This window comes from Acipenser ruthenus, chromosome 27 (genome assembly GCF_902713425.1).
Source record: "Acipenser ruthenus chromosome 27, fAciRut3.2 maternal haplotype, whole genome shotgun sequence".
Lineage (NCBI taxonomy): Eukaryota > Metazoa > Chordata > Actinopteri > Acipenseriformes > Acipenseridae > Acipenser > Acipenser ruthenus.
The window spans coordinates 19,694,500-19,717,710 of NC_081215.1; the positions used below are offsets into that span (position 1 = coordinate 19,694,500).

Here is a 23,211-nt window from a genome sequence, read left to right on the forward strand (position 1 = left end):
AGTACATTACTCATGAACTAACGAATGCCTGTCCAGGGAGAGAATTTTGCAACCCTTGGTAATGATATGTTTGCCTGGGGTTTATTTTCTACTCCCCACTGTTTTTAATCATGAATATATCATTAATGGCTTGATTGTACGGAATGAACATCTTATCAAAGTAAACCTATGGATGACCTTTGCTTATTCTGGTGTCATTAATAGTGAGGCCTGTCTACTGTGCTGAATTTCCTATTGGTTATCAGTTAGGAGACAGCTTTAAGAAAGATTGAAATTAGAAAACTGGATGCTCAGAGGTCTGGGGGGATCAAATCAATCACTAAGTTTAACCTTTGAAGACATTGGAGACTGGCACCATCAATTTGGTCTTTGGCTCACATCTAAACTGAAAATATAACTTTAGTAGGTACGGTGTCATTGTGAATGTGGGTAGGACTGTTTGTTAGGCTGAAAGTTAAAACAGAAGACACTAAGACTGTGTCCTAAATCCACAAGTTTGACAAGGTGTTGATTGACAAATTATAGAGTCTGTCTGGTTTCGGACTTGCGTCTGTTTGGAATGTGAAAGCAGTACAACATTTCAAAGTCACCTTGGTCAAGGCACACTCTTTCTATTGTTTGCCTGACAGCTTGAAGGCTGTGTTCAGCTATGGTTGTTTAAAATAAAAGATTTTTGGGTATGTGCGGAATGAGAAATTACCACCTTAGTTCAACATTTGAAAGTGACATTCATCAAGTTGTCGTTGTTGTCGTTGTTGTTGTTGTTGTTGTTGTTGTTGTTGTTATAAATGTAGAATGTACCCTAGTAAGAAAGGAATTGCTAACCAATAGCATTGTTTAACATTGTTACTAGTCCCCATTTTATTGTGCCTAGAACCGTTTGCCTCTTTGCTTGTTTAAAACCACAAACTGCACCTGTCTATACAGTAAGCAGTAATGACACAGTGGGTTCTTTTTATTGATCAAAACAGTGGCAGATCTTTAATACCGTCATCCTAAAATTAGTAAACTTGATTTGTTTTGTGTATTTTTTATTCTGCTGAAAAAAGAGCTAAAAAGTGGTGGTATTTAGATCCACCACTGTTCAGATCATTAAAATAGCCCCCAGTGGCTCAAAACTCTGCTGGTAGAATCACTGTGTGATGAATTGGCATCTCAGCCCATTGAATTGAGTGAAAAGGCAAGGGCTGGGCACGAAGCACAAACAATACGGTTCAAAGACGAACGTCTTATCATTCAACTAAAGAGCAAGCTCTGTAGCGGAGAGGTAAGTATGTGTCTCATGCTGATGCCAGTATTATTAACTCATCAGCTGCTAGGAGGAGATTCATTACAGGTGATCAGACCCCACCCTACGTATTTATCAGTGACACAGCCACTCCCTGCTGTCATCGTCATTGTGCATCGCTGCACTGGAAATGCTATTGTTAGTTAAATCATTGATGAAACAGGAGAGATGCAACTGTCACTTTTTATAACCTGCGGTACAAAGCAGCATTGTATCAGGGAAACATACACCATCAGCCTTTCCGCGAAGCAGGATTTGATATAGTGCCTGCTGATTTGGTTTATTGATGAGGGAAAAATAGACAATATATTCTGATCACCAGGCTATGGAATCCAGATCAGGTAGCAAAAGAAACAGACCTGCTCATCCCTGACTAGTTCCTTTTGTAGGTGTCAGTAGCTTTATAATAATATTCGGAGCAAATGCGCTTTATATGTTTGTTTATGCATATTATGTTGTAACACATTATCCCTTTTAAGATCTCTGAGGAAAAGAGCAAAATTGTATTTGAGAAGTAAAATGCAAATGAGGAAACTGTGTTCTGAAATGTAATTCAATTATTTCATTATTGAATAATTATATGGCAATTACTGAACATAATTGGGAAAACTATATGGGATAATAGACATTAAATGGTAAATAAGTGGCTACTTCATTGCTAATACCAGGGAAAAGGGAAAAAATAAAAGGTGGAATTGAAATGGAGAGGCTGACCTACTCAAAAAGCAAAACACATTGATGTTTACAACTAGGAATAGTGATACTGCAACAGACTTCCAGCATGTTTTAAAGTAACTTGGTAAATCTTACAGTTGCAAGTGTTTCCTGAAAGATCCCATTGTGAAATGGTGTTTCTTGATCAATGACACTAAGACATGTTTTAAATCCTGAATTCAAGTTGGTTCAAAACTTTAATAAATAAATAAATACAAAGTTTTTGCTCTGTTTTTCCAACCGATTCTACTGTTTGGAAAATATGAGACAGCATAGGGAACATCGATGGTTATTCCATTTGGTTATGTTTCACAATAGAATTCTTTATTGAACAAACACATCTATACCCCATGTACTGTAACTGCTTGAAGATAGACACACACACACACACACACACACACACACACACACACACATATATATATATGATATGTCACTTGATCTTTCTGATCCTCACCTATAATTACGCATGCAAGACAAGAATTCCTAGACATTATGTACATAAAATGACATCAGCTATTAAATGCATTACCAGCACCAAAAACAAAAGCAATTCTAATGTCAAGTCACAGAATACACGATCCAATTCTGTACAACCTCACTTCACTGTTCAGTGTTAATTAGGAGCAGAGCGCTTGAATTTAATATGCAGTTTTAAAATCTGCATTACAGTAAATGTATACATACACAATTATTTACATTATTTCTAGACAGAATTGCTTTCCAAAGAAGAGGCTAGCTATGTATGAAAAGGCTTTCTTTGTTCAAGGAATTAGAGAAGAGCCACTGAACACTCAGGGGGATAATTAATGACCTAGATATAAGTGTTTGTGGCAGAATAATAACAAAACAGACAGAGGGGCCTTGGTTAGGATGAGGTTAGCATTCACAAGGCAGATACAAATTCCTCTGTTCCCTGTCACAATGCTGGACATGTGGGAGCAGAGAGAACTCCATAGAGTGCTCGCTGTTTTCTGACCAATCACTAGTTGGCAGCTGAGCAAAGCTGGATTTGTCCAATCAGGCGTGGGATGCCAAAGCTGGTATTGAATCCCCTTGAAATGTGACCATTAGCTCACACCTCCTAACTGTTCTATGTATAGGAGTGCCTTGCAGATGAGGGTGGTTAGCAGCACTGCAAAATATTCATTTGCGCTGGTGAAAATAAAAAAAAATTAAAAAAAGTGTCAAAGTGAAGAAATTGTACTGTATGTGCAAGGGTGTGCCCACTGAGCAAAGCTTCATTACTGTGACTCCGCAAGGGGGTGGTGGCTGGCTTTATAGTGAAGGAAAAACTATTTTGAGGACGGCTGCTGGTACAGTAAATGCACACTCAGAAAATGGCCCTTCTCACTTGCACTATTTGCCGCTTGTAGCTTTGCTTTTCGTGGTAACATTGTAGTTTTGTTTTTAAGGTGCTGTGCCTGAGAGGGAACTGATAAGCTCCATGGCATTCCACTCTGTTAGCGAGCGTGGAGTAGGAGTAAGACCTTGACGTCTCTTTTAGATACAGTACTGTGAATGAATTTCCACCCAGAGTGCTCTGGGCAGTATCGGACTGAAGTGCTGAAGGAAAACACACGGGAAGATTGTATTCCCCCAGACGCTGCTTCTGTTTCACTGACAAGTTCAGAGAAAACAAGTCATTGAGTCTGAAGGGAAGAGGTTTCTTGCTATGGAGAGACAGGTAAATGGTGGACGTCTGCTTTTTAAACCTAGGAAGTGTTGTGGTTACTAAACTTTTAGGATTAGGATTTCAATGGGAAATCTAGAAGTCAGTTTAATGTATTTAAGGCAACATATACAGTAGCAGCATGCAAGACCTTGTGCTGGTAATGTATACTGTACAGAAGAATATTGTAGTTTGTTATTTAAAGTGAAGCTGGACTTAAAGTATAATACAGTATATCATTACAAACACCAAGGTTTGACATTGTTAATCACTAGATTGTATAATAAACATCCAGATGTATATTGGAAACTGGATATGAATTATATATGTACTGTTTACTGTTGGTTTAAGTAGTTTATTAGTATCATTTGTTGAAATCTATTTGGAAGATCTAATCCACTCCTTAGGATAGCCAAGACAAATGTTATTGACTTCACCGCTCACAAGCAAACAGGGGGTATTATTTTACAATAGACTTTTTCCATTGTTTTACAAGCAAGTAATACTGTTTAAATCATAGTGACACACTGCTTTAAACTGATAGATACTGATAGATGTGGTAAAACTGATAGGCTGAAAGATAAGACGGTGTTGTATAAATGTCAGCCCAGGCAGAACCTTTGTGTAGAAAAGAGTACAATTTAAAAACAGGTGGCTGTCGGGTTTATGGTTCGGTATCCTGGGATGTTCTCCATAGTATATTGTATGTGATGTGAGCATGTAATAATATTTAGAAAACAACTGTGTATATCTGGTTAAGATGCTGTTTTATATAATACTAATTCAGGTGTGTGATGCCTTGTAGGCACCTGATTTCAGCAATTAACCGCTAGCCAATCAAATAACTGGGCTTTGTTCCTAAATTGTTTCTTGTAATTTGATTAACTTGTTTCTATTGGTTGTACTCATTTGTATTTGTGCGTGTTTTTTTTAAAAAATTTATACAGTGTGCCATCTTTTTGACCAGGTCTCCCTTGAAAAAGATAATTAAATCTCAAAGGGACTTTCCTGAATAAATAAATAAAATAAAATACAAAATCAATTCAGCTTCATTTCACCCATGCCCTGAAACAATTCAAAGAAAATCATTTTTTCTTAGGAAGAAATGACAACTCAACTGACAGTGAACACACAGATGGCAACATTCAAGCTTGCTTAAAGTCAACTGTTGATCTGTGTTGAAAATGTGCACAATATTTGACAGGCGGCTTTCATTTAAATCTTACGGTGAAATTAAATATGACCTTTAGACCCGCAGAGTCACTAAACAGGTATTGTGAAATAGTCTGTATTTAAACTGCTGTTGCCAATGCTAGAGAACACTGTTTTAGATTAGAGTTAGAGTAAACAGACTCCTAATCTAAACTAAAATGAAAAAGTTGTTTTTCTAAAAGCATCCCCCATGGATTAGTACAGATTTAGTCTGGGGGCTGGGAGTACCTCTTGAGCAGTGAAGGATTTGTGAGCAGGTTAGTAGAAACCATTTGTTTACCAGACCTTTTGGCCTTATTTAATTGATTTAAATACTGCCACCATATCGTTAAAAAAGAGGGTATTGTGTAACAAGGTCACAAAAACCAACAACGTCCTCTGTGTATTTTTTCTAACGTCAGTCAGTGTCCTGTTTCAGGGATTTCATCGATAGGTGATATTAAGATCAACCACTGTTTGGATCACAAATAGGACCCAGTAACTTAAAGTCTTAGTTTTGCGACTAAGTGAAAGTATCTAGTTTTACTTCTGTAGAAGTACTGGTATTTATTCCAGTCTTACGTTTCGAAGATTTGACATACCCTTTATTAAGCACTGTATTAGTTTTATGTCTGCATAAATTTCATGTTTTTTTCATTTTGCTTCTCCTGAGATAAAGTAAAGCTTGCAGATAAGATTATAAAATTATACTTGAGAGACCGTATAGTTCAGATCACAGAATACCAGACTAGGGGAGGCTTCAACCTAGAGGTGTCTTGTTAAGTATATTTTATTTTACTTTCAAGGATTGTATGCAAAAATATGCAATTTTTATGTAGTAGATTGCACAGGATGATGACCTACTCCTAGAAAAGAATATAGTAAGCAGTCACTATAAAACAATTTAATATAAAATTGAACGTCATTGTAGTACCCCACTGCTTTAAATATCTAAAGTGGTGATGGAAAAATGAATTTCGCAGATGAAGCTGTCAGAATTATTTTGTAGTTACCCATCACCTCCTGCCAGAAATTGGTGTGATGTATTCAGGTTGTACTGATGCCAACTGAGTGAATTTAGATTGCATTTACAATAGCAGATCAGTAAAAACAGCGTTCTGTTGCAGTGGGCGTCTCCATGTGTTTATCTGCTTGTAATTGTATATATCGTGTTGGTGTAACCTTTAACCAATGCCTGCCTTCTATAAACTGCTCAGGAGTGCAAATTGATCGCAAAGTGAGTTCATGTTCTTTTTTATTTTTTTTTATTTGACGTTTGATGTCAGGTGCTTTGGGAGTCCCATTAAGGATTGAGAGACTAATTGTGGAATCCAGCTGATTACCAATCTGAAACAGCTGGCTTCTCAGGCTGCATTTCCTCTGCAGTCCAGGATCTGAACAGGTCCATTACAAAGCAGATGCTGTGCATCCTAAACTGGAATAGAATGTAATGTAACAGAGTGGCGCTCACGTGTTAGACACATCGTTTGTTTTTTGTTGTTTGTTTAAATATGTACAAATCATATTTTATGCAGTTATTTAAAAACAAAAAAAAAAATCTATTTTTAAATCCAGCATTGGCTTTTCTCACTGGGAGTGTAACAAGCCCATTAACTGTAAGGGTTAAAACCTTTAAACTTGTAAACTAAAATAAAAATATAAAATATATGTATAAATATCACTGTAAATACTACAATAAATCAGGTCTGCTTTTACATTGAAAATGTGTTATATAGTGAAGCGGCAAATGACTGCTTAAACAAAAGGCTTAACATTTTTTATTTTAATAAATGTAGAATTACAGTCTAATAAAAACCCATGGTCTGTATCAAGAATGTATTTGAAGAAACTCTGTTCATCTTACAGAAAAAAAAGGTTTTCTATTTAATTCAAATCCATACTGCAATCTAAATTGCCTTCTACTGTAAACTGAAACGACAATGATTGCTCTTTTGTTAAGTGTTAGAATTTAATGCATTTTGTGACAAATCACTGTTTTATGTAGGTATTTGTTTGGGAGAGAGCAATAATGTCCGTTTGTAAAGGATAAAACCAGTACTTGCTTTCTATCCAGCTAGATGGATGTTGTCCGAGCCATATGGCTCACTATCATAAACAATGAATACACAATGTCTCTAGGATTTATGTTTTTTAAAGCATGTAGCATCCAGGATTTTAAATGATCCAGTCAAAACAAAATGCCAGAAATGTATCCGCAGTTTGAATATTAAGGGATGGAGTCAATCACTGATGCAATGGAAGGATGGAGGTATGGAAGACAGTGTCTTTTATGAAAGATTTACTAATATGGGTGTTTATGTTTAATTACTTAAATGTTTAAACTTTAAGATTCAACACATTTACGTTTTTAAACTTACAGCACGGGAGTGTTTTATGTTTATAACAATCAAGCCATGATGGGAAGCTTCCCATTAGAGTACTGTTTCTGTTTTTTATGATATGCTACAACATTCATGTAGAAGAGACTACTGTATATGTTTTGAATACATATTAAATAAATAACCTCACACTGCACAAATCCCACTGTATAAAATCTTTGACAGCAGTTAAATGGTTAAACTCTTTGAAAATGTTGAAATATTGGAACTCTAAACTGTTCACATCCCTTTGTGCTAAACTTATTTCCCATTCCTCAAAAACTACACTTTATACTGTGATGCAGAGAATAAGTTGCTGCTGAGAATTCTTCCCTTGAGGTGTTTGCTACTGTAGTTCTAAAGAATGGCGTTTCTATAAATAATTAATTTATATTAATAAATTAAGCAGTAATGTATATTTTCTAAGGGGAGTGTTGGCACTACTGTACAGTTACTGTGGGTCTTTTTTGAATGTCTAAAATTACTTCCTTTCTTGTGATAGCTCTCTGTTTGGTAGTAAATTCCATAACAAGTGAAGCAACAGCCATTTGTTAAAAAACAATGGAGCACAAGAATGTGCACATCTCTGAGTGTGAGCAAGACTAGTCTATTGTACAGTGTTAATGCTGTTTAGCACCAGAAAGGCACATTGCTATTCTGTCGTATTAGGAAGGACGCCTGTATTTTACTACAAATGCATACTGTAGCTAAATGTTTTTTAAGAAGAAATAAAAATAAAAATGCTTCAATGTCACTTAAATATTCAACAGTAGGGGTATGTACTGTTGTAGGGAGGTCTCGGTTATCTAATTGTTGCTACTACTCAAACCCTTTTCTTGCTTTATATACAGTAGTTGGTTGATATTTTCATGTTTTTTGTTTCCATTTTATATTGGGAGTAGGTGGATAATAAAGCTTGGAACAAATACTATATTTTTTGGTAAACAATTTCAAGGAATTATATCCCATTTGGAAGCAATTTGCCTGGCTTCCCAGAACTCCTTCTGATAATAAACAAGCAATACCGTTCCAACAGAACTCTGTTTACAGCAGGAGAGACAAAAGTACCGATTTTGATAGTTTAATGGCATGTGCATATGCCAGTGAAAAATAAACCCCTGTGGTAAATCAATAAATATTTCATAACCAAACAGTAAGAGTTGTTTTCCTTCTGAAATATTACTCTCTCTTAGAGAGAGAGAGCACAGTACTTTATTTTAGACACCCTGATATAACCTAGCCTTTGGGTGTTGTGGGTCATGGCCTTGTGTTTGGAAACTTTGATACAGAGACTTGCTAATGGTTTGGGTCACAACCCATGCCAACTATAACCTACCAGTATAACCTTTCAGAAAACATATTTTTTGGACCTGTACCTCAGTGAACTCTGTAATTACACACCGTGGGTAAATGTCAGACCTCTTTATATGGCAAAATAATGGTGTGGCTGTGACATTCGTGGCAAAGGGTCAGGGTTCAAAAGGTTTCCTTTAGCATTACCTTGTAGTTTTGTTAATAGGATTTCTTTGAAATCCTAGAAAAGACTTTTGCTACAGGTAAAATTTTCAAATAGAGTGACTGGTTATACCCTGAAAAGTCATGGCCACATTCTATTTGTTGTGTCACTCGTACACTTGATTACAGGTGTGTGTGTGGCTGGAGACATTGAGATGCCTTGTAGATGTAGTTAAATGTTTTAATTTTTAAAAATGCAATAAAAAACTACAAGAAAACAAAGATGATGTATAAAACAATGTTATACAATTATTTTATCAAACTTAAGTATTATTAATTGAGCACAAATGAAACATTAATAATGCCTCATTATAGGGACATTGCATGGTATTCCTATTCTGAAAGCTCTGTAGGCTTCCTAGATGCACCACAGGTTGTCAGTTTGAGGAGTGACACGTTTGTGAGTACTGGAGCTGATTGCATACTGTACTTGTGGTCTCAGCAGACCTTTAAAATCTTCTCTTCCAGGCTTTTTATTTATGTATTTAATTCTTGTCAGTTGGCAGTTTCTGCAGTCTTAATGGATTGTGAATCTACATATAAACTACGGAGTGGAGATTAATTGTGATCAGCAGAGCAAGCACTTTCTTGTTGGTGCACAAGGAATGCTGGGTAAATTTATATTTTACTGCTGCTGAAGCTCATTGACCGGATGTGGTTCAGAATAGCAATTTTTAATCAAGGATATCAAAAAGTCGAATCTAGTTTTTGTTTAGTGTAATGCAGCCTGTACTTTCGCCTTCGAAAGCTTCTTAAAACCTTAACTGCCCATATGAATACTTGTTTAACTAATTGTATCTTAAAGTACAGTATAGTTATATGCCTATTTACAATAGTTACAATAGGTGGGTATATGTGGTGCCACAGATGCATTCTGGAATGTTACTGCCTGCCATTCATACTTTTGATACTACTGCAGCTTCATGAACTCTCCAACCTACACAATGTGTGCGTGCGTGCGTGTGTGTGTGTGTGTGTATTTCAGGATCAAACTATATATAGACTCACACTTTTTAGTACCAGAATTACAGAATTTCTCTAGGGCGTTTTTGTTTCTTGCCATTGCCCTTGTCATACAGTATGTATTACAAACATAGGTTACTTTACTAGGATGTAAATGTTTGAAATGAATTAATACCATTTAATTTTGTATAAATCTGTGAACAAACATAGTATCCATTCGTGTAGTGGCTGAAATCCAAATCTGGATTGATTTATTGGTTAGCCAAAGACAGAAACATACTATTTTATTAAAGTTAAAAGGGAATATTAATTATTTCACCATCATTTTAAAATGAGTTTCCACATCTCAAGATATTAAAGATATCTTTGTTACCCACAGGCCATAATTGGTGCTTGAATATAATAATTGATGGCTATAGTTATTAAAACTCACAGAGAAATAATGCAGTTAAAAACAGAAACTAGTAACCTGAATATCTAAATTGCCTTTAACTGCTATTTGTAAAATAAATTCTATCAACATCAGAAAGCAGGATGCAGAAATGCAGGAACAGTTTGTTGGTAGGATATCAGACGTTTCAAACCACATTATTTTTTTTTTTAAGTCCCACACAGTACAGGAATAGCTGTGAAATCATGCATTACCTCCAGCCTGGCAAGTACATAGCATTTCCTGAACAAGGTTTAAATTCAGTCCACTGAAACAGCGGATTGGGTTACCATCACAATGGGAAAGAATCCTAGACTACACAGATGCTGGAGTCCTGAATTGATGCCAGTGTATTCGTTTGGCACTCTCAGGTCTGTAAAGCAGTGGGATGGAAAGTGTGATGAAAAGTATGCTATCGGGTAGTGCCAGTTGCTGTTGCAGTCGGCAGGCTGTGTTTTACTCAGGTATGCTGGGGGATAGACCGCTGATTGTTCCCACTATCCTGTAGTAGAGTTTATTACTGAGTACTATATGTCATGACTAATGCAGAGGCATTGTGGTGTATTTACAAGCTGCAGTGTCCCACAGTGTTCAGCTCAAAATTAATTTCTTGCTGGAATATGTCCTGTGATACTATTACCATATTGTTTTTTTCATGTGTTCCCACACCAATTTCAGTGTTAATATTTGGTGATTATTACCTCATGATGCAGTAGCTTATGCTCACTGCAACACTGAATTCCTGCTAAAGCACATTTCCAGTGGGGGGAAAAAAAGACATTTGCCAATGGAGCTGACAGAGGATTATATACAGTTTCTTTGTTGTGGGGAAGGAAAACAGTTAACCTTTATGCATAACCTTTTGCATTTAACCAGTTTTACTAGAAATAGCATACCATCTGTTTAGTAATTGGATTATTTTTTACAATGACACAGTAGGCATGCAATAATAATTCCTTTAGAGACAGTGAATCGCCTCGCTCATGCCTTGTGGCTGACCTTGACGTTTTTTTCTAAAGCACAATGTTTGACATGATCCGTCTTTCTGAAATAACAATAATTGTGAGGATTCTCAGTACTATTGTACCTATGCCTATTAATTCACAGGTGGTGGCCTATTTGACAACACATTACTGGACAAATAGCACATTTCATATATATATATATATATATATATATATATATATATATATATATATATATATATATATATATATATATAATTTTTTTTAAAGGGAAAAGTGTTAACAAAAACGTGTAAAAAAAAAAAAAACCTGTAATTGTATGTCTAATTTATAAAAAGTAAATTGCTAAACTCATACTATATATTTATGATAAAAAGCTGAAATAGTGGCAGAATTCAATGTTCTGTAAAAGGTTTTTTGTGTTTCTTTGAGAGCATGCATTTTTTTTTATACGTGGATACTTGGTATTCGGGTTCCTGATGGGTGTCTGAAAGACACAGGGGAGTTTTGAAAGAGAACTGTCTTCCAACCTAGTGAACCGAATCCTAGCAGGCGTACATTTGCATAAAAGGCACCTGAGAGCGCCAGAGATATGTGATCACATGTGGTTTTTATTGGAATTTTTGTTGGAAAAGGGAACCCTAAACCTTCTGAACTGACTGGCATCTCACCTGGTAAAAATGAATGCACAGAACCGGTATGAAAAGAAAAAAAAACAACTTAAAAAGCTAAGCTTGAGGAAACCACAAAGTGTTTTACTGTCTTAAAAGAAATGTAATGCTGATGCACCTGCGGACCATTGCTGCTTGTGCATTGGACTTGCTCTGTTTCTGATTTTAAGTATGTCTACAGTGCTGATGAGTAGTGCTACTGTATGCATGGTTTTATTAAGGAGACTTACCAGCTGTTTACATTCTAAAAAAAACACTATAGAACTGGTGAATTCCTGACAGCACTGAAGACTGTAAATGAGTCATTTCAGTTGTGTATCCAGAAGGAATATTTTAATAAAAAAATAATTTATTAAAATGAGTACACACTTGAAAACATGAAATCATATGTGAAGTTTGCCTTTGCGTCTTAAAATGCATTTCTTTTATTGGCTTTGTATTGAAAATGTAAGAGGCTTGACCTCTTAAAGGTAAAAGATAGCGCTTAAACTGAACTCTGATTCTTTAATCCAGTCTTTAGTAAGTTATCACTTCTACGCCTCTGCACTGCAAACTGAATTATAGTCTCTCTGGCGAGTGTGCTGCATGCTGTAGTCACAGATGTGAGTATTGAACCTTCCTGAAAAGGATTCAGTACCCTTTAGTGTTGCATTTGCATTGCCTACATGATCATAGCTTAGCATTATACTGAAGGATTTAGTGAGTGCGAGAAAAATCCTGTCGCATAAATCTTCCACCTAGCAAAAAAGTTGTGTGAGATTTTTACAGCCCATTCATTTGGAGCATGGTGGACTGAGGCTTTACCCCAAGTTAAATGTTTAACCTTTACCTGGACATGTACCTATTCTTAACAAATGACTTTGTACAGTCTCTGATGTTTAAGACAGAAAGATGAATGTGAAGGTTGATGATTAATAAATACAACACTGGGTATGAAATACAACACTGGAGTATTCTAGACCAGACCTTGAACTTCCTGGTCCTGTCTCTGCTGATGTTGAATAATGTGGGCCATAAAGCAGCTGACACACAGTAATGGAGGTTTAAGTGTCCCCACCCTAGACCAGGGTGTGGAGTCAACTTCACCCTCAATTCTTAGTTTTAAATACTTTAAACCGTCTTCTGTTAGCGTGCCAAACAATTTAGTCAATTTGCGATTTCCATTTACTCACCAACCTAACCGACTGCTAATTGCGAATGTACTGTATCTGGAGAAAATGTCCAAATGAGTGCTGAGGATATTTAAACACAACACTCCATGCATGTTCAGGTTGTATTCTGTTTGTAAAGTAAATACATGTATGGAACATAAAATGTGTATAAAATTAGCTGAATTTGTGCAACTCCTTTCCTTATATCAAGCTCAGCATTTCCTTAGCAACGCAGCATACTTTGAACAGCGAGATTCGTCCAGCTATTCATTTGGGTTCAAATGTAGGTTTCTAAATGGGAAGCAGTACAATTAAGTTATTTACATTATTCAACAAGATGTCTTTCAATTGTCTTTCAATGCAATATAATAATATCCTGTTTTGGTAAAATGTTATTAAAAAACGATTTTGGACATAAAGAGCCTTACAGTATAAAACTAGCTAGTCTTATAGAATTAATGTATTATTCGTTGATATTGTGGTGTACGTGATCTTGGTGCTATCCAGTGTACTTACCTCTTTGTTGTACATGAAAGTTACCCTGGAAGATTTTTTGTTTTGGAATGTTTTAGTTGTGGATATCCTAAAGATAATAAAACCTGCAAATGCCAAAGTTAAAAGCAGGACACTAGGAGATTCAACACACCTGTGAGAGTCGTGAGAGGCCTTAAAACCTACTGTTGTGTGTGTGTGTGTGTGTGTGTGTGTGTGTGTGTGTGTGTGTATATATATATATGCAGAATTCACATTGGCAGGGAAACAGTCTAAAAGAGAGAAACTTGCAATTGATGTATTCAAATTAACTAATGATCACTTATCCTTTTTTTCCCCTTTAGCCATAACCAGAGAACAGTCACATTTAGACATCCAATAACTGGACAGAGCTCTCCAGAAAACTCAGACTTTATCCTTCAAGAACAGTAAGTCATTTTCCATCTTATTAGTGACTTATTTTAGTTAATGCAATGCAATTAGATTGTATTACAATTTACTTTACACAAAGTGCAGTAGTTTGAAATCACCTTTGTGGTCACATCTTCAAGAGACCTCAACAACTATCTTGTTAACAATCATGTTGTGTTGTTCAATAGTCTACTTTAATATATAGATTTATAAAGTAATAAAAGGTGCCTTTATGCAGGTTTCACACCTTTCCGACAAGGAGTTGTTAATGCCAGGAGGGATCTGATATTACTTGGAGGATAGTCAATGTCTATCATTTATTCTGAAGAAGTTATGACTGCAACACAATTAATGCAGTTAAGCAATTAATTCTAGCTGGCGCTTATAAATGTCCTGGTATGCATGTTTGTAATATGTGCTCGATTCTTGTGGATTGCCTGTCCGCTATGCAGCTTTAAAATAAAGTAAGAACTCTATATTGTGTCGGCCTTATTCTGAGGCAAGTTACCTTTTAGTTGCTGAACAATTTGTCATGGGGAAAGAAATCCTCTTTTTTCTTTTAAGGTAATTACATAATTCACAGATTATTTCCATATGTATACAGTTTCCAGTCATTACATTTGAAAGGAAATCTTACAGGATAATCTAGGAGGTGTTATACCTCATTTCCATGAACGTTTTAAAATAATGTATTTTCCAGAAGAAAAAGCAAATTACTCTTTTATGATTGCATGCGGTTCCTTCAAGGTTGTTTTCCTCTGAGAGAAACATTTAACGGGATTGCAGTATTAAAAGGAGGCACGGTGCTTTTTAATTAAATACCTTTTTTCAATTAATTTAAACAGTTGTAACCAAGGGAGTAATTATGTATTCTAAAGTATCTAACGTATTATTCCTCAGATTAATCTCGATGTCAGCAAGTCAGAAGTTTTTTTTTTTTGTTTGTTTGTTTTCTGGAGATTAAACAATGCTGTTTTCACATAGTTTGTTATACTGATAACATTTTACAAGGCCTTTTTAATTCAGAGAGGCAGTATAAAGGACAGGCTTTTTTGAATTTATGGATTGACGATATATGGTTTTAAAGTCTGCAGCTTCAGAACCCAATTATTAATATAAATACTGACCCTTGTTTTTTTTTTCATATAATTCCATTACTTGTTAGTGTTACAGATGTAAAATGGTATAATTATAATTGATCATGTTGCTAGAATACAGACATCATTTTACATAGCTCCCCTAAATTGGAGTTCTTTATTTACACAAAGCACACATTTGTTTCCTATCAGCTATTCATTAAGGCAGAATAATGCCTCACCATTATGATAAAAAATATATATTATCAATAATATCCATAATAATAATCCTAATCATAATTTATTATTTTTCATATTTGATAAGTGCTGCAAAAGCATTATCCACCAAAGTAAAATGTGGAAAAACTTGGAAACTACTTTGTCTCCAGAGATAAAAATAGTGCAATTGAGGGGTTAGAATCCTCCAAGCTGCAACTTCAGCAGTCCTGTCTAGATACGGATACGGAGGTGGTTGCTGGAGTCGCAGCAGTGTGCACATTACTCTGGGGGCACTTGTTGGTGTGTCACTCTCTGCTGACTCCAAACATCCAGAATAAATCACCAGCAGCTGCTGTTTTTAGGAAGGCACAGCACACAACAAAAGCATCAATAACATCAATTCCAACAGTCCTTCGATCCCTAGTCAACAGGGTGTTTAGGAATCAACGTGTCAATAGACGTGACAGAATCATAGACGCCCCACAATGTGTAGTCCTGTTTAGCTAAGGTTCTATTAGAATTTACAGTGCTGTACAAATCTGATCTGTTCTCTCAGTTCAATAAGTATATTTTTTTTTTTGGAATGATTTATATACAGTGTTTATAGAACAAACGTCCTAAATCTAGGACAGATTATATAATAGCGAGGATTGAGAACAGTGGATTGAGGGCAGCAGTGTGGAGTAGTGGTTAGGGCTCTGGACTCTTGACCGGAGGGTTGTGGGTTCAATCCCCAGTGGGGGACACTGCTGTTGTACCCTTGAGCAAGGTACTTTACCTAGATTGCTCCAGTAAAAACCCAACTGTATAAATGGGTAATTGTATGTAAAATAATAGTGTATCTGTATAATGTGTAATAATGTATAATGTGATATCTTATAACAATTGTAAGTCGCCCTGGATAAGGGCGTCTGCTAAGAAATAAATAATAATAATAATAATAATGTTTTTACATTGTCTGATAATAGCTATCTACATATTTATGAGAACAATTTAATTTATTTTTTTGGTTCACATGCGCAGCATAGTAAAGCATGGGGCATGTGAATCAGTTTGTCATTAATATCAGACCACTATAAATTAGTATAAACCCATCACTACAAAAAATCCTGAACTTGCCATTAGTCTGATGTTTCGTGTGAAGGCTTATTTATAGCTTTTTGTGAATTTGGTACCATCTGTATCTGTACCTTGATTGTAACTTGGGCGTCCCTGCTGAAGCAGCTGTCAAACAAGACTAAAAGACCTACCAATAAAAGGTAGTTGAATTAACAAGGATTTGAAGTAGAAACGCCTGCTTTGAGCCACAGAATTTCTTCACAATCTAAGGATACAGTAAATGACCAATCCAACCCAAAGATGTTTGGTCAGTAGCGATCACAGAGAGATCAATACAGGGTGCCAGGACCCGATCGTTTAGAAACATGTCATATTAGAAGGACATCCTTGTTGGTTCATTAAAGAATCAAGGAAGTCCCAAGACAAGTGGGAACACATTCAATATTCCTTAATGGTGTTAGCGCAGTGACAGCTGTGCTGTGCATGTGGAGCCTTATCCTGGATCGTTACAGATAGGTGGGTGTGTTATTAACGGCTCAAATCTTTGTGGTTTGTAGGAACATAGGTAGCCGTTCTTAAGTGTTGAGACTTAGCAGCAGTGTACTGTTTCTCATCGCTGCAATCTGCACTATTTTTGTATCTGATTGGCTGCTCTCTTTATTTCGTCCCTTGTGCTGAATTGCACTTGCCTTTAACAGCTGCAGTAACTGATGATCACAGTAAAAAAAAAAAAAAAAAGTTCAATTAGTCCATCACCCCCAGATAGCTGTCTGCAGTCTCTCATTGCTTACCGTTACTATGGTAGCAGGAGTTTAGAATCCAAACACTAGGGACATAGAGACGTAACATAGGAAAGTAGGTCTCCAGTTTAGCATCTCACAAAGGCTACTCTTTTGGTACGTTGCCATGATATTCTGTGAAAGAAAAAGCCATGTTGTATATGTAGTACCTGTATATTAATGTATTACATATCATATTAGGACATCATAAATATAATTATTTCATTCTGTAATGTAGTCACAATGTTGTTTTTTTTATGTATATTGCAATTGTTAGTTTTGAACATAGTAGGTTTACTTATGCATATTTAGATCCAAGATGAGGTCAAATTATCATGTTTGAAATACACAGTGTCTTTTGTAATGGTATCAGATACATAAGACACACAGTATGGGTATATACTGTATTTTGTCATTGATTTTAACTTCTTTTTTGTATAAACTATTTATGATTTTACCTCTGTTTCTCTACCTATTGTAAAATTGCCAAATCAAAAGCCACCCCTGCATCCCACCGAATGACCAGGAGGACTGAAGATCAATACTGTCAAGCCAATCGCCTCTTTTCACCCACTCAACCTAAGCAGCATTATCAAGGAGAGAAGGACAAGCCTGGCTACTCTCTGTTTGGTCTAATTGGGCGCCTGTCCAGCAGCGGTCACTGAAATACAATGAGGTGAAGTGTTGCCTGACACTTTCCTCCCAAACCCACTTGAGTGCAGAGGCCATCAATCTAGATTCTGACTCAAAATTCAAAACACTTTGGAGTTAATGGTACTATGACTGATATTTTGGTTGTCTCCTGGTACATGGCTCAGAACTATTGGTTTTGTTTGCCTTCTAAATAGCCAACAGATTTACTTTACTTTCTCCCATCTGAGAGATGCAGTTTCGATTAGTTCTCATTCCTGTTGTGTCGTCTTTGGCGCATTCATTCTCCAGTATGTCAGGGTAAGATGCCCAACGGTCTAATCAGTGACAGCTGGGCCTTGCATAATTCTGGCAGAAGGACAGTAATTATAGCCCCTCAATTAGTTGAACTGTCTCTTGCAGAATTTCAAGTCATTATGTGTGCCATTCATCAACTGCGATCACATTCCTTTGGCAATTCAGACGATTAACAGTTATAGGATTCATGTGGCATTTATTTGCTTGCACCAGCTTGGCCCACAATAATGATAAGGGTGATAATTTTCTCTGTGAGGAGAAGGATATCATAGTGCAAAGCTAGCAGTGTTTCGTGACACTTACTGAAAATTCTGCATTCCACAGAGTGCGATAAATATAGTATACATGGAAGAAACAGACAGCAGTTTTATTAATTAGCTATTATATGATCCCACAGAGAAAGCTTGCATGCTACAGCACATTATTATCCCACATAGCCCCTCAACTAAAGTGTGTGCTGTGAGACGTCATATCTCCATGGCGACCTCACAACACGTTTCCAAATTATTCAAACATTTGTTGTCCATTTTACAGTTAGCACTGGTCCTTTTATTGGCCACTGACAACATATACATGACACAATTACTTTCCTCATGATACACTACAGCCTGAAAGTGTCTATAAAGAAAGCATGCACCATGCAGTTCATATTCTGTATAAGTTACCGACGGTGTCTGCTTAATTAAGAATTTTTACACTTCGTTTCAAAGGTTTTTTGCCTCCCAGGTGTAGCCCCAGTTGACACAGTGCCTGGTATTCCAGTCCCGTACCTAGCTGCTAAATTACTTCACGTCCTGATCCTTTGAGAAATATACATACACTGCTACAGAGGAGCCATCTGCCCGATCAGTCCTGGGATTCTTTTCAGAAAACCACTGGCGTCTCAATGAATCAGTGCCAGGTCATGGTGTGTAATCACAGTTGTTTAGGGATGGAACTCAAACCTGGAATGATAGTCGGTGAATGGCTTACAATTTCAAGGGCAAGGTTTGTTTTTTTTTTATTTAGTTTTTTATATATATATATATATATATATATATATATATATATATATATATATATATATATATATATATATATATATATATATATATTGCTTTAATTCCAAAGCTGGCTTCCAAATCCATGCAAGATGGCGAATTTTATAGAAAAACTGAAAGTAACCTAGAGGTAGTCTCCTCACATGGGTGTCTATACAAGTATTTTTTCCCCACCATTTGACAGTGGTCATTGACAACCCAGTATTGACTGTTTTGAAGCTGAACTACAGCCACTTTCCACATTATTCACAGTTAGCTACTGATCCACTTCTAACATGCTTAAATTAGATTGAAAGTGAAGAATCCATAATGCATCGCCTTTATGCAGTGAATTGATCCATTGCCCTCTTGTCCTTTAGCAATATTCACTTTGCAAAATAAACTGTGCATCCACCACTATGCTTGTGTTGTGTTAAGCATGTCCTGTGCACTTGAGATATTGGCTGGCTTTGTTGTGCCTGTTATATACTTGGCTGGAGTTGTTTCTGAGCCTCTCAGAATCAGTTACAGATAACCCAGTGCAGATCAATGTGTGTGTGCGTGTGTTTCCCAATCACCTAACGTGTTGCTTGAAAATTGAAGGTTTGGAAGAAAGATACCAAGATAGAATACATACCAGCTTTTTGATGTTTTCTGTCATGTATTTTTTCGCATGTGTCTAGCAGGTAAATAGAGAATAAGTGGAAGTGTGAAGTCTTAGGGAAATGCAAACCAGGAGTGCAAAGTTTGTTAAGCGCTGCTAGCCCTGCTTAGTCAAGCTCTGTTTTATCCTCACAAGGGTATGAACCTGAAGCTCACACATCCATTAACAAGATATGCAGAAGTTGTGAAAGAGCTGAGCTGTTGATCCAAGATCTGGGTGCACTCTACTTAAGGAACACGGTCTGTTTCCGTTGAGGTCCTAATTACTTTTGAAACACCTTTTCATTTATTATTGAAAGGATCCGTTGTCACTTTCCATGGTGCGATAGTGGAGAAGCATATAGCATTTTCCAAGGTCTGGTTATTCAATGTTCACGCTTGTGGGTTGTAAAAGAATGTCAACTCTGAGTCACAAAAATGTGAAGCTTTGTATATTTTCTATTCTGAAGCGTTTTCATGAACAAGAACGTGATTGTCCGTGTCCTGATGTTGAATTTGAAAATGAAGGTCTCCTGGCCAGCAGTTAGATTATGTGAAGGGCAGTCAGTCATAGGTTTTAATAAGCATGTGTTAATATGCAATTTTAAGGTTTTGTACTCCATGACAATTAATTTCTAGAAAGTGGCATATTTGATCTATTACTAAAAGAACAGGCTGCTTGGCATGAGTGCTGTAATGTTTGTTCATGCTGAAGTATCTAAAACTAAGAATAAGGTGTGTGCATGATATTACATGATTGTGACACCAGTGTTAAAATGATTTAAAAAGGATCAGCAGTGAGGACTTCCAGTTAATGCATGGTACTTCATGAGTAATCCAATTCGGTGTCTCTGGCCAGTTTTGCTGTTCAAATGCATGGCAGGGAAATTATTAATGAGAATATTTATCTGATGGCTTTCTGTACTGGCTTTTGACATCTTATTAGAGTATGATCACAATCTGTCATCCCTTCCCCCGTTTACTTTTCAGTTTTTGTACTGCGCCACATCCCATTTTTCTTCCTTCCATCAAATCTAGGTTTGTCCTCATTGCTACATCCTATCAGTGCTTTGGGGCTTCGCATAACTGCTAAATCAGCTGGTTTGAGAACTCAAAAGCTAAGCAGCTCCATGGCATTTTGACCCGCCTGCGTGATCATTTAATTTCACCTTTCCCAGACAAGTAAATGTTTGTTACTGTGGCCAGGGCGCCCACTTGGAAACTGCAGTCAAAAAAACAGCTTTACGAGGTTCTCCACTGAGGCTGGCAGCTCTGCAGCTGAATTCCAATCCTCCCAGACTGTAGCTCTGTGGAGCTGTGATGTGAGCACTGCCACTGCTCCTCATTAAACAGGAAGGGGGCGAGGTGGTACACCTGGTCAATGACCCTCCCCCCCAAGGCTGGCATGAAACGTGGTTGTGGGGGATTGTCAATTACTTTATGTGCTACCTTGCTGTGTGGGAAAATAGCAAGACTAAGGGACTGGCCCTGGTTTACTAATATTTTGCTGTCTTTATTTTCTGTTTTGATTAATGGAAATCCTAAGAGCTCAAATGGCAAAAATTACATCTCCTCAGTTGGCTTACAACTGGTTTAGTAGAAGACTAGTTTAGTTTTAAACCAACAGGTGTTTTTTCACAGAAGAGGAATACAGTAAATAACATGTTTTAAAGCTAGAAATGAGAAACTACTGTAGTTAGGTTAATACTTGTTTCATTTAAGGTTTAGTGCTTACAGCAGCTAATTTGACACCAATAATAATACACAAGCAGTGTGGGACATCTTCCTTGTATCGCAGCTTTAATGGTATTCCAAGTTTTGTACTCTTTCTCACTCTTGGGAAACAACCCACGATGCAGTGCCAGGGCTAAGCTGCAGCAGGCTGTACGTTCGTGACAGGAGAGACAGGACTGTCAGAGATGCTCTCAGGGTTCTTTGAAAGTCTGTGCTTTGATTTATTTCAATCAGAGCTGCAGAGGCACTGAACAGAGATTGGAATGCGTCTTCCATCCGGTATTCTGTGGCCCTCTACTTTCAATATGAAACAAAATAATGGTCCAAGCCAAGGTCAAGATGCTCTGGTTGCAGTATCCCCTCCAACTAGCCTTTTTTTTGTATGCACTTCTAAAAATGTAAAAATCAGATCATCATGTTATTAATTATGCTATTAACAAACAATTACAGAGTATAATTAGAAATAAAACTATTACACTTTTGCCATTTTTTTTGCTATTGTTTATAATCATAGGGTTACCTATAATTCAAATACATTAGTACCATAATTTGTCATTTATAACACCCGTTTTACTAGAATTTCTTCATGTTAAGGTATGCGGTATATTTATGTTACAGTATTTTTTTATGGTAGGGTAGTATACAGCAAAAGTGTACTTTATGTTTCAGCTTGATTTTGAGTTTATTGCTACTTTATAAACTTGCTGATATGTCAGCACTGGGGACTGAATACGTTTCTATACATCCATCAAGCATTGGTAGAGACATTGAATTGAATGGGGGGTTTTGTGGTATGAACTGTGGTACAATGAGGGCAAAGTTGTGGCCATTTCAGCATATGTGATATCCAGAAAGAAAAGGCTAGTCAATTAACCCACTGCGCCACTTATTCTATTTAAAATGTCACTCATATTTTTAATGACAAAAAAATATTGGAACACAGGGATGACCAACTGTCTGAGTGATAACGTTGTAGTCAAATACAGTGTTTGTGTAAGATTCAATGTCAATATTGGTTTATGCCAGGACACAACCTTTTAAACACTGCTTCTACTCATGACTTTAACAACCTTAACTACCGATACTGTGACTCACACTCTGACTTTCAAAACAGATTTTTCTATGCGTGTTATAATATGAAGGAGACATTTCTTAGATATCTAACAATAAAACATTTAATTTACCCATAGGCAGATAAATCCTGTATTACTGAGAAACATAAACCAGGAATAAAAAACTACTCTGTAAAAATGTTTTTTGGTGGTAATGTAATAAAATACACCACATTACCACAGATTGAGCCTGCATTTAGATGTTTTAGGATACATATTAAGAGGCGTGTGGGTAAGATTGTGTCAATAATAAGGAATACATTACTTAACATGTCCTTTTATTTCTGTTTCTTTAGGCCAAATTCCCGCATGTCCAAGCAACAGACAAATCAAAGGCCTTCCAGTATGGTCAGCGAGACGTCCACCGCTGTCACTTCATCTACTGTGGATGCCCCACCAGGGTCAAAGGTGAGAGAAATCATTTGTAGTACTAATTGTTAGTAGCACAGGGCAATGTATTCAGTTTGCTGTGCAGTTTAACAGTTTGCTTGTCTGACCCTAGGTATTTCTGTTTTGTGGGGTTTTGCAATTTAATATATTTTATGATGACCATGATTGCTCATTCTAGATTAACAACTCAGCACTGTTATGGTAGGTTGGTTTCAGTCCGTGCGAGATGCTCAAAGGAGAAGCCGCTGATACTGTCCGTATGAATCCACTGCAGTGGGGACTGCAAGACGGCCCATTAAAAAAAGCCAGCAGATTGCCAGCTGCAGCTCACTGCAGTGGTTTTGCAGCACCTCATATACATTGTGTGTATATATTGTTTAAGTTCCATCAAT

General features: G+C 36.7%; 1 protein-coding gene across 12 annotated transcripts in view; it reads left to right on the top strand.

Moving 5' to 3' along the window:
- The window catches only part of LOC117432044 (pleckstrin homology domain-containing family A member 7-like), a 113,216-nt gene that overhangs the window by 48,018 nt on the left and 41,987 nt on the right, over window positions 1-23,211 (top strand). For 11 of the 12 annotated variants that reach the window (XM_059001801.1, XM_059001800.1, XM_059001805.1 and 8 more), the window contains 2 exons: window positions 13,775-13,858; window positions 22,726-22,837. In XM_059001801.1, coding sequence (XP_058857784.1) covers window positions 13,775-13,858; window positions 22,726-22,837 — 196 coding nt within the window. Of the gene's footprint in view, window positions 1-3,214; window positions 3,690-13,774; window positions 13,859-22,725; window positions 22,838-23,211 lie in introns of those variants that run through there. The other variant, XM_059001808.1, reaches the window with a different exon arrangement.